Genomic DNA, 18,574 nt, shown 5'->3' with positions numbered 1-18,574 from the left:
GCTGCATGGGATCTCGGTGCATGGCGAGCTGGACGACGATTAATCGTTTTTCAGCCGATTTTCGGCCGGACACGCACGCGTGCGCTGAAGCTTCGAATACGCGACAAAGGAACGGGTAGGTTGGGGGTCTCTCTTTTTCTTTATCTCCCTTTCTCTCTGGCCTCTTGTCGCTCACATTTTACCGAAACCCCCTTTATTTTTGCTGGAAAGTATTTGTACCATTCGCTCCAATTTTACGGAAAGAGAGAGAGAGAGAAAAGGTTTTTCTTTTTCAACAAATGGCGACGCGGATGTGTGAGTGATAGTAATATATTGTACGCAGGGTGGACATAGCAAGCTCTCCCCTTTTTTTCGACAGTGGGAATGGGTAATCTTTGCTTGCAGTTGCGTCATGATTATTATTATTATTATTATTTTTTTTTTTTTTTAAAGATGCTTTTAAATATAAGTTGTAAAGGGGAAATTTTGAATTTCCAGCGCAGATGTGTAATTTATGTACATAACAAAAAAGAGCGTAATAAATTTCAAAATGTATATTTTTCACCCCTATGTATGGAGGTGCACTATTATTCTTTTAAAAATATTTATCCATTCAAAGTCAGTGTGCATGATAAAGCGTTTAAAGGATTATTAGGCTTTAAAGATAAGGATCGAAAATACGAAAAAAATTACATTTCTGATATTGGGGTATTTGTTTAACTTATTTCAAAATGTTAAATTTTTTTCAATTTTCTCAATGAAAATAAAAAAATACTAAGATGAACCATAATGCGTTGAATTAACGCGTAGTGCTAATAACTGCATGCTTTTCTGTGAGGTAAGAGAACTTATTATTTTTCTACATGGTCATGAATGTTTTGTCATTTAAAATTTGAATAAAAATAAGTAACTCTTTATGCTGAGTAATAATTTTTTGAAAATTTTCTAATAATAATTCACCAAGTTTACATAGGATTTCCATTTATCTTAAAAAGCTTTAATTGAAGTCTCGCTTTAGTTATGTTAAAAAAAAATTATATTTTGTAAGGCTATAAGTACGAGCCATAAAAAAACGTAATTTATTACCTAAAGTTAAATTAGAATGTTTTATTAATATTATCCTCCCAAAACAAGTAAAACAACCCGAATATAAATGAACGTCTAAGTTTGATGCAAATTGGATCTGTGTTTCCTATCTTCCGAGTATCTTCCATACGATTTGTATATGTAATTCTGATCGGTTTAAAATCACGTTAATTCAGGACAATTAACATCAGAAAATTGAATCTTAAGCAACGTGCTTGATAGCAATATTTGATTGAATTTTTTTGTGCATAAACAAGGCATGCGCACAAAAATTTTGCATTAAAAAGTTTTGTTATTTAATATTAATTAAAATTCTGTTTTCAAAATTTTATTCTTTTTCAGGTGTGTTGTTTGCTATATTCCTTTCTTCTGTGTTCCCGGCTTCTTTTGTAAAATTAAAAAAAAACAATCCGGAGGAACATTCAGAATTTTAACAAACTTTATTCTTACAGAAAAATCGTTTGAAAAATAATACAACGAGATAAATGTTGCTAACAAGGGCTCGCTTGCCGATAAAAAAAAACGCTCACTTGTTGATCGAAAAAAATAAAATAAAAGGTGGCTAAGGTAACAATAAGAAAATCTTTTAATAAGAGCAAGTAGTGACCAAATATCTGCGAATGATTTGAATCACCCACTCTCTAGCTCTCCTCGCTATCTCAACTCCTGTTCTAGTTTAACAACATTATTTCGGCTTTCTTGGATACTCCCTTTTTTTAAGAATTCCTGATTAATAGTTGTACTGCTGCAGGTACCGTTGATAGCTTAGATTAGTGACCTTCCGATGATATACACTTCTTAACATCTAGAGCGCTTTCTTGTTCACGTAAAGCTGACTTAAGATTACGTATTTCCAACATCATATCGTTTATTTTTATGTTAATAGATTTACATTCCTCAACCAATGGATTCATGATACCTGCAGCGATATTATATTTATATTCATTATACAAGAAGCGATTTCTAATTATTATGTAATTAAAAATATCATACTTTTAAAACGATCCTCCATTTTTTGCATCATAAAATCTTCAAACCCTAAAAAAACATTCAAAATTTAAATAATATGTTAAATGTTTATATCATTAATCATCTTATACTCAGCTGCGAGAAAATTTTTACATCTTTGCATGGATTTATTCGTAAAATCAAAGTGCTGTTGCCCATCTCGCAATGCATGAATTTCGTTGCTTAAATTTGATAATTTTCCTTCAGACCCTGCAAACAATTATAAATTTTTTTGACAAAAAATGTACGTGAGTGTAAGTTGGTTGATACTTAAATATAAAATTCTTTATATAATATTTTACATCCTACAATTAGTCAAACTTGGTTGTTTTTATATCAGATTCCGTATTACAGTGGGTATTTCTAGGATCACTATCATTAACGGTTATAAAAATAGTGATATAGTCACTATTTTTAGCAGACGATATGTATATCGTCATTAATACGAAATCAAAGGATAAACTAATTATTCAGGTAGAAAAGTAAGCTTTTTGTACGTAGAAAAATGGGCATTACAATTTTAAATGAGTGGTGCAAAATACGAGTTCCCATTTTTCTCCACTACCCTTAATATATTTTTCGTTGAGTGGTAAGTTTTCAGAAACAAAAAAAAACAAGATTTATTAAAATCAATCGAAGGAATCCTGAGTACTAACTGATCATACACACACACATACACACACACACACACACACACACACACACATATATATATATATATATATATATATATATATATACCCATCCATACATCTACGCAACCAGACGCTCAGACACTTAACCAGAGTACTTTATTTCGATATTACATTTACTATCTCCATACGTGACTTTTCATCCATTTCATCCGTTGGGTGTACCTTCGGTAAGAAAAATAGGGTTCGCACCTGGTGCGCATCCAACCAGGGCAAGCATAAGGACTCTCTCTGGTCTTTGTTTGTAGATCCCTTGGACCTAGTGCATGCCCTAGCAACATGCACCACCAGATACGAAAACTATTTATACGAAAAATAATTTTTAGGCATGGCCAATATATGGAAGAGCATTATAATTTTGTCAGAGCAAAAAGTGTTAATACAAAAGTTATAGAGCTTTCTAAAATTAAACTTTTTTGTAAAGTGAATTTTACTATAAAGTACCTTCGCAACCATTTAATCATTAAAAATCGTTTCAAAATTGAAATAAAATCGTTTGACACCATCTAATTTTTGTTCATTATATACTTTAGACAAAATGTTTGCTACAAAAGTTGTAGATCTTCTTAAAATACACTTTTTTGCATTGACTGATTTTGTTTAAAAACGTTTTAAAATGGCAGGAAAACCATTTTGCAGTATGTACGTTTGTTACTTTAAGTACACTTAAAGGTAGAATATTGATATTAAAACTCAGTTAGATATGACAACGGAATAAAATTAAAATTAAATCCTGTTACTTGAATAACTTTTTTCACTGGCACCTCGTAGATTGGTCGTGCCTTACGTGCAAGACAAAGTATTTGGCATAAATTTAGCTGCTTGTTTTTTATAAATCCATTCGAGTATTTAGGTCTCAACAAGTTGAAAACAAACAGCTCCTTATTTGACGGATAGAGTTGTTTTTGAAAACAACCTTACACTTAAAATTCTTTGTACAATAAAACATAATATACAATATGATTCAATTACCTTTCACAATAAATTTTCGAAATTTTTGTACGGATTCAATGCGATTTTCTGCACGGCATGAAAAGTTTATGCTGTGACCCTCTTGAATACTTTCCAAGATAGATCTTATGAATAATTTTTTATTATCATCTGTCAAACTAAACACTTCTGAATTTTCCAAAGGCACATCATTTTTATACCATGTAACTTTAGGTGTTGGCAATCCTTTAGCGAAACACCATAGTTGAATGGGATTTCGAGCTTCTTCTACTGATAATATAACTTCTGTATTATTCAGGTTTTCTTTAACAAAAGAAATATTTATGGGGTCTGGAAAAGAAAATATATAAAGATTCAACACAATCATATTCAAAAATAGTTTAATTTAACTTGCAATACTGAATTTCACAAATAATTATTTTCACCATTTACGTTAAGGAAATAACCATCATATGAAGTAACAATTGTATTATTAAAATCCATCATTCTGCAGTAGTAATTTTTTTCATCTGATTTCGTCACGTTCTCGATAAAAAGAATGGCACGGTGAGTAAATTTAGTATTTTTCCAAGTAAGGTGAATTCTATCTAAAATAAAATGATTAAGTAAAATTAAATACAGAAAAGACTGGCTATATTATAAAATACTTTTATACATTCAACCATTTTACTACTAACCTGTAACGCTGATCATTTGATTTTCATCGTTCCACCACGATGCACTAGAGGAAAGAGATATCACAGAAGCGCAGGTTAAAGTAATACTGTCCCCTATTGCAATGTCTTCTTTTGGTCTTATAATCCCAAATGATTTACTAGGTAGTCCGTCTTCAATAAAATAAAAGAAGAAACAACCTCCAATTATATATCCAAATATTCTTTAAGCAGTTTGTCAGGTGTGCCCGAGGAGAACATTTTTTAAAAACAAAAGATGGATTATTTAAAGGTAACTTGAAGTCTTTTGAAATCCAAGCAAATTAGACACATTTTAGAAATTTTGAGTTAAACCTGTACAATTTATATTTGTAGTCGATGTATTGTTACCGTTTACACCACAAAAAATGTTTCCAAAACTATTTCATTGCTTAAGGAAATTAAATTTTCCAATATTAGACGATCTACTTTTACGAAGTGGTAAGAATTCAAAACAGCTACTTTTTTAAGCTGAACAATCAATTCGTTAAGAAATTTGAAACAAAATATTCGTCTTACCTGTAACGTGTACATCAAAGCTTTGATAAATGCACTCAAAATTATTACAAGCGATGCAAAATAATCTTCCCGCTGTTTTTATGTCCATTATTATTTGTGAAGTGATCGTTGTCCGCTTATGCCATTCCTTTTTTTTTACATCCTAGAATAATATAAATCATATTAAAAGTATAATTCTTTTTGTTGTAAATAACTTGATATTCATTAGCATAGATTAAAAAAATATTTCCATTCATCTCGAAAAAACTAACCTTCAGCTCCACCTCTTTGCAGGAACTAATCATATCAGTAAGCGAACACATTCTGAAGAGCCATGTTATATTATTTGGCTTTGGTTCACTGTTAGCTGAACAATCAAAGCTTTCATTTATATTAATTTCGAAAATCCTTTTGTTTGACACAGAAAACAAATTAACAGTCAGGTTTTCTGAAATTTTTTAAGTAATGTCAAATTGTATCACAAATTATACAGTTATAAATGATGGGAAAACTCAGTAAAAATAATTAGTATTGTAGAGATAGTACCGTAAACTTGTAACGTAAAACTTAAATGCCTTAGTCCAGCACTACTTTTTGCTTGTAGCGTATAAATACCCTCATCTTGTTTCCAAACATCATGTATTGTTAGACTTTGTGTTGACGGTTCATTGGTAATCGTGAAGTTTTTCTGTAGCTTTGAAATTTCCTTACCATCAGGGCCAAACCTAAAATTTTTGTATAGTTCATACCAAAGATAATGGGCGTACTTAGTATTGGACACGACAATGCTATCATTTGCATAATCAGTAGTGTACTGTTATTGTACAGTGAGTCTATGTAGTAAGTGATTTTCGCATGAAATAGTATTTAATACGTAAAGAACAATTATACGAGTGGAATGTCAAGAGTGCTATTTGATGAATACAAGTTTGACGATGTACAGTTAATTCATTACTTTTAAAATAATTAACTCAAATGTTTAATTTCTGTCACAGATTTTCAAAACTTTTACCTGTTTTATCCTAAAGAGCTTTAGCGTTAATTTAAGCACTTTGAATCATAAGCTCTTGAAATATTTTTAAATAAAAGACTAAATCGTTTAAAACGAAAAGCTTTGTCGGTTTCATCTCGAATTAAGCTCTTAACCATAATAAAACTAACATTATGGAAGAGTTTGAAATGTATGAGAATCTAAATCCTAAAACATTTTGTTGTAAAGCACTTATACTAAAAGTGTTGATTGTATAAAAATTTAGTAAAGGAAAGCCAATTTTCACCCGTACAAGCACTCGCCAACGTCGTTATTGCAGATTTTTTTTAAACGGCATTTATTGCTTGCATTACCCTTCAACAACAAGCATACAGCATGAATACCGGTTTGAGTTATCCTGTATCAAGTGATTTCAGAGGTGGGCACTATTCGATATAGTTGAAATACTTTGCCATACTTCGTTAGAAGTTTTAATTAAAGTTATGTGAATACTTAGTTACTTTATGTGAAAAATGTATCTGAATAAAATACTGTATTTCTTATTGCATCTGAAATACTTAGTTGCTAAAAAAAACAATGTCACAAATTTTTGTATTAGGATTAAAATATATTAAGTACTAAAAATTGTTCAAGTATCTTAATTTTTCAAATAATAAATACGACTTTGTCAGGTTTTGGTGATTTCGAATTTGAATAATTTTGTGTGTTGGTATGTAACATTACCTTTTTAAGGACGTTCATTATACAAAGGTTTTCTGATAGATATTTTTGAATCTTTGGTTATATATTCGTTATACGACAAGAATATCCCACACAACATTTCATATCATTTTATTGTACCGTATTTTATGTATTTAACTTTTAAAATATCTTAATTGAACATGTAACCTTATAAAAGAATCACGTGATATTGCATTCTGATAAAAATGATCTTTAGAAATCTGCCATTTTTTTCGTGTAATACAATACTATCAGATCAACATTATATTGAATTTCCAAATGGATCTACCAGTTAGTCTTCCAACAAAATAAGAAAAAGGGGTTAAGTATGCGTCAACGCCTACATAATATATAAGTATGTCCTAACGAGCAAAGCAATTACCAGTTTTGCTGCATGTATGCACTTCCCAGAGTGCTTCCCTCACTTCTCTGAACTTTTCACCTGCTAACTGTTATAAACGTCCTTAATTATGACGCTATATTTAGCACTTCTCGCACAAATATGTGTGCAAAAAAAGAGAAGTTAAATTTCATTAATCAAAAAATCTAAAATTCATTACCATGTGGAGGTTGGCGTTGGATATCCATTACCATAAGCTGAAAAAGTCACTGAATCACCAGAGAGTACTATTTTACTCTCTGTGGAGAAGGGTATCAAATAAATACTTGCATCATGAGCATCTGAAACAATTAATTAGAGTATAAACCTAGTATTCTACTATCCTACTTAAACAGAAATGTAAAACCTACTGTGTGATTTGCCAAGCGGGTATGCATAACATAGATTTTTTATTTCATTAGAACTACTTAAATTCATTCATTATTTTCATAATACCAGTATTAAAGCATATTACACGTATTTCATGTAGTATTCATTGGCAAAAATAGTATATTTCGCACCATGGCACGTGCACAGTACAACTCACGCGTCTGAAGGGTGAGAGTAATGTACTTTTTTTTTGTCACGATCGCTAAGTGCAATTTATGTACCTGAAGCGGGAGATTACTATACATTTACACCCTTTTCAATGTTTCGCACCCGTAAGTAATTTGGGTCCGCTAATTACTTTGCGCCCATCGTGCAGAATACTTATTCTGTTCTAACCCACGAGACTTGAAACTCAAAAATGTTTGCATCTTAAGATGTCTTTCTGAGGTTTAAATAAAATGAACAGTCCTCTGGCATTAGCAGAAGTAATAAATTGCACGATTTCGATTTTTGTGGTGCCGCAATCTGAAATCCAAACCTAATAACGACACTCAGGTCGTGGCCACAGAAATCGGAGTCCCCCGAGTAACTAATCAATTTCGCGAATCCGATTAAAGCCAGGCCTAAGTTTAAGACTCTTGTAGCAAAACAGGTATATTTTAGTTGGCAATTGACATAAGTTATGACTGAATATGTTAACAATGTCATGGATTTACTTGCCTGAGAATTGATAAAAAATGAAGAGCAAAAAATTTTTCCCAGATATTTTCCAGCAACATATACATAAGCGAAGAGCTTTTTAAAAGTGAATATTCCGAATGAACGAGGCTTCAGCGACCCAAGATGAGAGAGAGGAAAATATTACTTAGGGCCCATAAATGTCATGAAAACTGTAAGCATGAAACATGTATAAATATCATATTTAGCAGTAGATGTCAGTTTTCTAGGGTTGCAGGTGTTACAACTATCTTTTTTAACTGTTCCACTCAGGTTTCTATTCTCCAAACGGTTTTTAATACTGTTGATCTCTGCATACTCTTTCGATTTTTAATATTTAGTATCCCTGTTTTAACATTATTCTGTCAATCATCATCAGTGGCACTGGTGATATAAGTCATCCGCAGACATAAGTCGAAATCCTCCAATATTACTGCAGAGCAATTAATTTTTTTTTTTTTTTTTTTTTTTTTTCATTTGGATTGTTATGAATGCACGTGAACAACTTGTCCTTCAAGTCTTTACTCCTCACGCTCTTCAAGAAAGAGCAAATGGTAACAATAAATTTTCATTGATAATGAAAGTTAATCTCTTATCCGAGAGAAAGTTTAATACAACAACGTAGAAATAATAAATATATTATTTCCTACTCTAAACATTTTTTTTACCTTTGAACGTTTACTGCGACGTTAGTGGGTAAAAATAGGTTTCACGCATGAAACGAATTTAACAAGGGCAAGCACAACAAGTTCCTCAGACCTAATGCTTGTCCTGGCGATACCAGGTATAAAAACTACTATTATTTATTGCAAAAAAGTAAATTCATCATCTATTTCTGTGTATAATTGATGAAGGAAAAATGTGACATCAATATTCACCTTAGGGAATAAGCGATATTGCTCTTTACCAGAGGGGAAAAGAGATGTATAAAAATAAGTATGTAAGCTGACATACTTTTTTTTAACAAAAAAGTATTATAAATAATTGCTCACATCAAGGAAAAACCCATATCAGTGATAATTCGAGGGAAAAAGAGGTATCAATGTTTCACCTCTTTACCGTAAAAAATCATCGATTTATCTTAAACCGCCTAAGATTGCAAGCAATGTTGATTATCGCCTTAAAGGGGACATCGATATCTTCTTGCCTGAGGATACCTGTGACATTGAGTGTTTGAGCCTGAGATGATTATCAGTGACTGCGTTTATAAAATAGTGACATTAAAAAATTTCTTAACCAGTTCAGTGATATCTCTCTTTTCCCGAGGGGAATCATGATATCTTTTTTTTACCTGAGGAGAGAAACTCTTTCGTTGCCTAGAGATTAAAGTTACGTAGATTAAATGAGAGAACCAGAGGGTAGTAAAAGAGGCTTTTGGAGGTTTGAGCCAATACTTTTAAAAATATAATAGGAAAATAGTATTTTATTTCCATCTACGAATAACAATAATAGCGCACAGTATTGAAAGAATGTGTAAAAATGTTGCGGTCAATTTGAGAAACGAAAAAAAAACTCATCTTATTTGATGACTTTGATCATTGTTAACGCAAAAAATGTTCATTTTCGGGACTTGCAGCAATGATAATTTATTACCAGGGTATCATGATCTACGACATACTAGAAACTCAGCCAATTTGACTAGGAACTAGTGCTCTTGAGGCGCCACGAGAATTTTTTTCCATTTCCCAACGACCCGAGATCATCAATCATTTAATTAATACTATCCAAACATAAAATTACAGGTTTCACCGGAAAAAAAACTATGAATCAACCAAACAAGCGTCACGCAACGCAAACCCTGAATCCATTCCTTTTTATCCCTCTCCGGCCACGCAACAACATAAGGGACGACGCGTACAGCCTCATCTGTATGTAGGTACACACCACCCACCCCCACTCCACCCTATAATACCCAATTAAAATTTCCCATGCACAACGGCGCGCCAACTGTCTTGTTTTCGTCGGGCCCGAAAATCCTCTCCCTCGCTCGAATTTTCCCTTCGCTTTTCCACCGATCACCGTCAAACTAACCGTGAAACGAGATAAAAAGCTTGGCTACTTATCGCCCGTTTACACAAGCCCCCGAAAACATCCCCCGCGCCTTCGAGGAAGAGCCCCCTCGAAAAAAAAAAACACCGTCGACAACTCAATCGACGACATATCATGGCAGGGAACAAAAAACTCGGCACCGGCCAAGGCTTACACATGTTTCGGGCATTTTCACGGGATTAAAAACGAGATGGAACAATCCAGCGAAAAAACACACACCGCACAACTCTCGCGATCCACCGTAATCGGATTTGCGCTTCGCGTGTGCGTATGCTTACGTGTGTACGTACACTTTGTAATATACCGAGGACATCGTCCTCGTTTATGGGTTTTCTCTGCTGCAGCTTCTTTTTTTTTTTTTTTTTTTTTTTTTTTTTTTCCTTTTTCGTTCATCTCTCGCAGCAGCAGCAGCAGCTTTCGATCGTTTGGGGAACCAGAGGCGGGCCTAGTGCACCCCTCGGCTCACCCCTCGTATACACACAAGAGGCACACGCGTGCAGTGCGCGCGCGCGTATGTGCGTTAATTCTGGCCACTTTTTCAAACGTCGAGCGTTTTTTTCCCTCTCCCTATTTTTATACCCTCCACTTCGGCGCGAGCGGCTGCACTGCTCTCCTCATTTTTTTTCATTTTCCTGTTTCTCTCTCTCTCGCTCTCTTTTTTTTTTCTAAGGGACTCTACGCGCAGGACACCCGATACCAGAAAAGGTACGCACACGCGTGCTTTCGTCGTGATTTCCGTTTTTCTCGGCTTCTGTCCTCGTGTCCTTTGTATCAAAAAGGTATACGGTTCCGAGGGTGAGTGCGTTAGCAGCGGAATTTCGTTTCGTTTTTTTTTTTTCCTAATGCGCGTTTTTCAAGGGATCGGTACATTACAGGAGGGGGTCCGGCGGCTGCTGCGGGGCTTTTTTTTGTGCACATGGCTCTCTCGTGTGGTTTGACGTTTGGGTCCTTAGCTGGCCATAAGTACGTGCATGTGTGGGGAGAAGCGAGCCAGAGTACGGTGCATGTACACCCATGGACCGTGCGCGCTTATGAATAAGGAAAGGTGCGAATGATACGACGCTTTTTTTTCTTCCGCTCTCGATCTTCCTTTTTTTTTGTCCGGATCGGTGTGTGTTATGACGAGAGCTGCTTTTTTTTTCTCCTCCCCTCGCGAGCTCTCTTTTTTTCCATTTTTTTCCCCTGACTGACGTACTCTCTGGTTATATTGACTAGGGTAATTGAGATGTGATTGACTCGGGGCGCGTGAGTTTTTTATGCGGCTCGTGTGGGGACCGACAAGTGCTCTTTTTTTCATTACGTGTATGCAGGGTAAAAATTGTGTCGACAGGGAGATTTTTTTTTCTGGGGGGGGCACTTCACAGGGTGGTAAGTCATTGCTTTTTGATTGCTGTACAATTAGAGGTGGTGACTTTTTTATGAGACTTTTATTTTTTATTGACTAGCGTAGTCTGACAATGGAAACTGCACGAGCTTTGATTCGTTGATGGGAAACACAGTGAAAACTGATCCATCTATTTTTAATGAAAAAAAAAAAAAAGTTTTTATCTTTGTATCGAAATTTTCCTTTTTCAGGAAATTGTGTGATTGATCGTACACAAAATAAATGTTTCTTTAATTCTGTGATAGTAATAATCAATCAAGCCTTTATCAAATTATTTCTAACGTATATAATAGTAAATCAAAGCTTGAGAAAAACCTTCATGCCAATGGATGAGCTGCGCTTTTGTTTATCATACATTCGTTCATCGTTTGTGTGCTTCGTCCTCCGATGGAACCGGAAAAACGTTTTCACTGCATTACCATTCACTGCCGCACATTAAAACCCATCGAACTCTGTCCACACAAACAGGAAAAAAGTGCTGATGCACGCTACCAGGCACAATTTTTTTTTTTTTTTCGAAAAAAAGTAAGAAAAGAAAATACACATCACGGACACCAAGAGGCCCTAAAATATGTTTTTTTTTTCCCGCTTGAATCAAAAAAGCATCGATCAATGTGTCGCACATTCCGAGAAAAGCGCTCGTCAGTGTATATAGAGTTTACACGGCATACGCATGTGCATAATGTATATAATATGTATAAGAAAAACGAAAGCGCGCCCGTTCTCGCACCCGCCATTAAAAACTATTACGACGAATTTGTCCGCTGCCCCTGTACTCGGCTAAAGCCCATAAAGAACAGATGAAAGAAAGAAGGGAAGAAAAGAGTCCTCGGGACCCAAAAGACCCGACGCCTCGCAAAAAAGGGAAGATAAATAGAGAGAAGAGACGCTGCTTGGTACATAATACCGTGTATATATGCATGGCAGCAGCCAGGATGAGTATACAGTCTTTTTTTTTTTCATCGCGCGGAGAGTGGAAAAAAAAAAAAAAGTTTTCCAAGGCTCGGCCGGAAGCTGCGAGACCTCCTCTCCTTTTTTTTTTTCACCGGCACTCTCGCGTTTTTGCTCCTCCTTTTCTCCTTCCCTCCTGTGCGTGCATAGATATACTTGCAGGGTGAAAGGACCTCGCTGTTACCGTCTCGCAGATCATCGCCGACTCACCGCTGCTCTTACGCGCGGTTCTCTCTCGAAAAGAGAAAAGGGACCCGAATTAGGGAAGAAAAAAAATATATCTATAGTCCTTGACAATGGGCCAGTCCTTGCGCCTATGTGCGCACCCATAGCTACTACCGTTTGCCTTACGTGGATATTTTGCTGGATATGGAGGAAGGGATTTTTATTGACGGTCAGCAAGTGATTACGATTCTTTGTAATTACTCATTTGCCACTCGACTTTTCGATGAGAAATTTTTTTTCTTTTTTTTCCTCGTGTTTCATTGGAATATCAGCTGAAAAAACATTTTTTTATTCAACACACTTTTCCAGGTCCAGTTGGTTTGTGTGACTGTACAGCTGGTATGTAAGCACATCTCGAAACGACTCATCGAATAAAAATTATCATCGAACAATCGAACCAAACTCCCCACACGTATACCATACTTACCCCAAACAGTAATCGCATCGATCATCGGTCAAAAAATCGGAGAAAAAAACACACGCGCGCGCTTTCCACGTCCAAGTAAAACATCCGCCAGCCAAGCCCCTCCCTGCGGTGTCCAACAGCAGTCATCTCCCCGTGAATATTAACGATCCCGTATCCCTCTCCCCTGCTTGGTGCGTGCGCGCACGTAACAACAGCATAGTTCCAACCCACCGTGCATATACTTATAAGTACACCGGGTGGCAACAGGGGCGAAAAAAAAAAAAAAAAAAATCGTACTCGCGTGTGCATGACAATGAGTCGCGCACGCGACACTAATAAGAGGGACCAAGGGGGAGGGAGGCTGTGGATGCTCACCCTCCCTGGTGCAACAGCGGTCAGGTGACCGATACGCGTGCTGTACCTCGGAAGAATTGGTGTATATATAAGTATACAAATACGTCGTGAATATATACATGTGCATATGGGCGGCTTTTTTTCGTCTTTCCTTTGCCTTCTCGGTGTGTGTATATTATAATGATCGAGTGCTCGCTAAGCTGCGTTTTCCGTATTTTTACGGAAATGTTGTGTACATGCGGGGGTAAAGTGTGTTTATATACTCGGGTCCGGCAGATGTTTGATCTCGTTTGGACGTCAGTTTAGCTTTTTTTTTTTTTTTTTTTTTTCATTTTTTCGAAGCACTTAACGACGAGTTTTTGAAGTAGTTGATTTTTGAAAAAAAAAAAAAAAAAAAAAAAAAAAAGAAGCTCATGGACATTCGTGTTGTTAAAACGTAGTTTAAACGAGCCCAAAATACTCAAAAAGGTACTTTGGCTCATTTCTTGGTACCCGTGGATTGATTGTACGCATAATCATGCTAAAAGTCAATCAGTTAAAAACGAAAGCACGAATAATCAATTAGAACGCAAATGCTTTTATCTAGTCAAGAAAAAACAAGAAGAAAAAAAGGATAAGATGACGAGACTTCCTATGATCGTAAAGTGAGTCACGGATAGAGATTTCAAACAGCGTCGTACCGACACGGAGTAGAGTAAAAAAGTCGGCCCAACAATAATGCGGGTACGTATATCTTTCGTGTAAGGGTATCACTCTACGGCTCGTATAGAAAAAACGGGAGTGTTAAAAACCACGTTTACGCACGTGTGGGTACACGTGTTAACTCGTACCTAATTGACTCGTCAATCCCCACTCGTTTGGTTCATACCCCTTTTTTTCCAAAGCCAAAAAGGCACGTATACCGTAGCAGGAAGGGGCTGACTCCTTTCCTTTCATCTCTTACGTGTATAGTTACACGATACTTATCGCGCGCGTGTGCGGCACTGTACCCAATGGGTGGGCAACCTGTTGGTTGGTTTGAAAAAAAAAAAAAAAAAAAATGATCCCTTAAAAAAGGGGGACGGGTGCTGGTGTGTACACTCATTTTTTTTTTTTTTAATCCACATATCGGGTTACGCAAACTCACGCGCGACACAATAAAAGAGCTCGAGGGGTTCGTCGTTTTTTCGGATTGGCTGGCATCCGCACTTGGGGTACGCGTGGACGTGTATGCTCGCGAGGGGTGCGTGTTTTTTTCCTGCTTCCGATCTCTCCCCCCTTAGGGCACCGGCACACTTTTTTACTCTTGTGCTCTAATCGAAAAAAAGTTCCCCCCGTGGACGAGCGCACGCGACTCTGGCACAGGTTGCGTTCACTTGCGCGGCTGGGTATATATAGATATTACTGGGGTGGCGCTAATATATACGTATACCACACGGGGAGAGCGGAAGACTGGTGGCACGCGCCGAGCGCCCTCGGGGTGGGCATGTACATGATAGGTACGGAGGTTTTTTTCTCTTTTTACGCTTTTTTTTACCCTCATGAGTGTCGACTACATTCCTTTATATCTTTTTTTTTTTTTCTTTTTTTTTTTTTCGGGTACTTTTTATTGTGAGCCCGTACGAGAGTGCGGGCACGTGCGTTTTTTCTCGATTGTTGTGACTAGGGGGGACTTTTTTACGAAGTGTGAGAATTACGAAGGTGCATCGTTTGCGGTGACATGTGATATGGAGTCGTTTGAGGGATTTTTTTTTCGATGAAAAAAAAAATAGGGAGTTGATCTATTTAGCTATTATACACCTGTGTACTTACATTACAGTATTGGTTTTTTGTACAAGGAAATCAAATTAATTTTCATGCGATTTTAGATAGAGGGTATTTTTTTTAATATTTAATTACTCAATGAGTTATTAAATAATGGATTAATAAGTGAAAAAATTATCACCAACCAAGTTTATTAGGCAAGTGTGTACGAAATAATTTTTTTGTTTATATATTTTGTTACTACGGAATTAGTTACTACCCGAATTGTGAAAGCAATTTAATTTATTTTATTGTAAAATTTTTTTAATAATTTACCAAACACTTTAATTAAAAGTCCTTCATGTGATTTTCCAGATATTTTATATTTTTTGCTATATTTATTCTTTGTGCTAATCTAGAATAAATTTTCATTTTTCTATAAATTCTATTTGAGATTTGTTAGCATTTTTATGAATACCTAAATAAATTTTTTTAACTTTTTTAATTAGTTTTAAATTATTTTATTTTATTAAAAGTTGTAATACAAAATTTTCGTTTTTCTATAAATTCTAGTTAAGATTTTTTAGCATTTTTATGAATACCTAAATAATTTTTTTTTACTTTTTGAAATTAGTTTTAAATAATTTAATTTTATTCAAAGTTGTATTACAAATTTTTCATCCAGAAACTATAAACATGAGAAAAATAAATTTCTGAGTACATTTTCGATTCATTTTCACCCTATAAAAATGTAATTTTTATAAATTTTTATAAAAACTAGGAGAAATAAAAAAAAAAGAAAAAACTTTACGTAGGTAATAAATAACCCTTAACCAATCACCTTAAATTTTTATAAGAATCAAATGATTGTAAGGGACTGGTAAATCGAAATATTTGACTACAGAATACTTTGTTGCTCTCAAATTGAAAAAAAAGGCTTAAACTAGCGTTTGAGAAATATGAAAAAAATAAAAATACTGTTTTCTTTTTTGCTCAACTTTTTACATACTCTGCCCAAAATCTCTTAATCCTTGAACCACCCAAACTGTTAAAGCTTGCTAATGTTTTTTTCCCAATTTTTTACAACCGCAAGATTTCTCAAGCACAAAAAATACGAAATCTCATGCCTTTGCCTAAGCAAACTTCCTTTTTGAAAACACTCGTTCAACGGAGAAAGAAAAAAAAAAAAAAAAAAAAAAAGGGTTGCAGAGCAACGTACGCACGGACATGTCAAAGGGAGAAACGCTCGTCGAACATTTACGATGCACAAAAGCCGCATTATAATATGCCGCGTGCTTATGGGAAAAAAGAGCCGGAAAAGCATCGAACGGCCGCACGAAAGAGAAGAGGAGAGGACAGTTGGACGCGTTGAGCGCTCGCTTTTTGTCCGGAAAAAGAGTTGAAAAAGCCCCGGGTATGCGACGCTAATCTTTCGTGGTTTTCTCTCCCCATCTTTTAACGGAAAAAAAAAAAAATTCAATTTCAAACAAACCTTTTACCTTTTCATTCGCGCAAGCTGCACGACGACCAAGCGTTTTTTTCCGTGAAACGATACTGTTCACGAGGGAAGGGGTTTTATGCTGCTCCCAATCCAGTTCAGTCGTGTGGAGGTGGAAGTGGTTTACGGCGGAAAATAAATGTAACGCAAATGTGCAATAAAAATTTATACAATATATTTACAGTGCTTAAATTATGAAAATGTGCTCAAGTGAAGGGAAGCGGAGAGAAGCTTTCTCTGCCGCCGCGGCGCGCTAACTAACTTACTATGCTCGCAGAGCAATATTTGTAGAGACAAAAGTTAAAGTAGAAGCTTCTAGTACATTGATAAATAAAGGTACAAGAGTAAAGGTAAAACGGTCTCTTGGGCATTGCAAATATACGCGATGATAAAGGCGTATGATCGGAAAATTACTTCAACTTTAATATAAGAATAACGAACGTGACGCAATTTAAATTTAGAAAAGGTTTGTCGGCAAATATTCAGGTACAAAACTGAACAGATACATTTCGGTTACAGCACATTGACATTCGACGATTCCTTACATCATCGAAAACAATGCCAGGTATGCTAGCTGTTTTATTGTGTTTACAGCCATGAAAAGTTGTGACAAAACAAATAAACGTAAGACATGCACAAAAATTAATGAAAAAGTTAAATCAACCAAAATTAACAACTACATTACTTGCAGTAGTACAATCTACAATTTCCTACTTTCAATATGGCGGGGCAAGAATTTTTTCATTTATTTTTTTATTTTTTTTTATTCTTCAGTCATCTCACGAGCGATCGCTCATCCACCGGAGCGCACCTTCTCCAAAAAACTCATTAACAAAATAAATTATGGCCATATCCCACGCGTGGCCGCTTCATCATCGGGAAAACAGTGCGTACATCGATCGTTTAGCTGCGGCGATCGTTTTTCCTCTCTTCCCCTTTCCATCTCTCGCTCTCGTTCGAGCAAACACGCACCGAAAACGACATCGAGGGTGGAGAGAGAGAGAGAGAGAGAGAGAGAGAGAGAAAAAAAGGGAACGTATGTATACTCGGTTGGAATAGAAATTTCGATTTTCGTCTGAGCGAAAAACGAGATGGGCGTCAGGAGAGTAAAAGAGAAAGAGAGAAAAGCCCAGAAAAGCGAGGGTAAGCCGAGATCTCGCAACGAGGCACCTCACCTCTCCCTTATTCCCCTTCTCCTGTGTGCGTATACACTTACATCCCACCCTCGCCACGAGCCCCATGTATTTTTACTGCGTGTACGCTCTTTTTCCGTAAAAATCGCGCGCGAGCGCAGAAGACGCGCTCTCACCCCATGCAAACTCCAAGCTCTGGGGGGTTGACTCCCCCACCCCTCGTGGGCGCATACGCGCATAAAGCCCCGGGTACACCCTCGCATTATACCGTTATGGCCTCGGAGCTGCACCCCTGTTTGGCAGAGAGCGAGAGCAATGGTGCCCCGGTTGGTCGACCACCCCCTTTTCACGTCCGAAATCACAAAAATCTACACCCTCCCTTTCTGCGTGCGGACATCTCCTTTTTTCCTTTCTCCGTACGTATATGGGTACCGCTGCACGAGCTCGTTTCTGTGTATATACGCACTCGAGAGCTATGGCGATTGTCGTGCGTTTGAGCTGATCGGATGATGGTTGCGGGGAGAAACCGATGAGGCGATATGGTTGGGTTTCTTTTTGCGGTACTTGTTTCATTTTATTTAGTACGAGGCTATGGATTACATTGTCAACAAATGTCTAACTGCATCTTTGATGGCAAAGAATAATTTTAATACTTTTTGAAAAAAAAATGATTGAGACTAAAAGAATTCGTCTCCTAATTTATTAGTCAATCAGAACATGTAAGTTGGTGTAAATGAAAACAAAAAAATATTGCTCAGTAACGTCAATCATGAAAGTTGTGTCATTCAACCGTATGTTCATCCAAAGAT

At 36.1% G+C, this 18,574-nt stretch overlaps 1 protein-coding gene across 1 annotated transcript; it reads right to left on the bottom strand.

Annotated features, from left to right (window-relative positions):
• Nucleotides 1–2,134: 2,134 nt before the first annotated feature.
• On the bottom strand, nucleotides 2,135–16,869 carry LOC149376006 (vascular endothelial growth factor receptor kdr-like). The gene is made up of 8 exons (XM_089589264.1): nucleotides 16,634–16,869; nucleotides 5,453–5,631; nucleotides 5,179–5,354; nucleotides 4,928–5,069; nucleotides 4,394–4,543; nucleotides 4,142–4,303; nucleotides 3,738–4,046; nucleotides 2,135–2,283 (listed from the first exon to the last, which is right to left on the bottom strand). Exons 1-8 carry the CDS (start codon nucleotides 16,639–16,641, stop codon nucleotides 2,135–2,137), a joined length of 1,275 nt encoding a protein of 424 aa, XP_089445390.1. The 5' UTR covers nucleotides 16,642–16,869.
• Between the last annotated feature and the right edge of the window lie 1,705 nt (nucleotides 16,870–18,574).

The sequence above is a fragment of the Copidosoma floridanum genome, unplaced genomic scaffold, assembly GCF_036245765.1.
Source record: "Copidosoma floridanum isolate Cflo_tuat_1 unplaced genomic scaffold, Cflo_Japanese_pri ptg000001l, whole genome shotgun sequence".
Taxonomy (NCBI): Eukaryota; Metazoa; Arthropoda; class Insecta; order Hymenoptera; family Encyrtidae; genus Copidosoma; species Copidosoma floridanum.
Note: the sequence above shows the minus strand (reverse complement) of the source record. Positions and strands in the feature narration are given on the sequence as shown.

Bases quoted from the DNA above. Each gene is read 5' to 3' on its own strand.
- LOC149376006 (XM_089589264.1), bottom strand. The intron at 5,355-5,452 runs GTACTATCTCTA...AAAAAATTTCAG, and splicing joins TTTTACGTTACAAGTTTACG to AAAACCTGACTGTTAATTTG. The intron at 2,284-3,737 runs GTAATTGAATCA...AATTGTTTGCAG, and splicing joins TCGAAAATTTATTGTGAAAG to GGTCTGAAGGAAAATTATCA.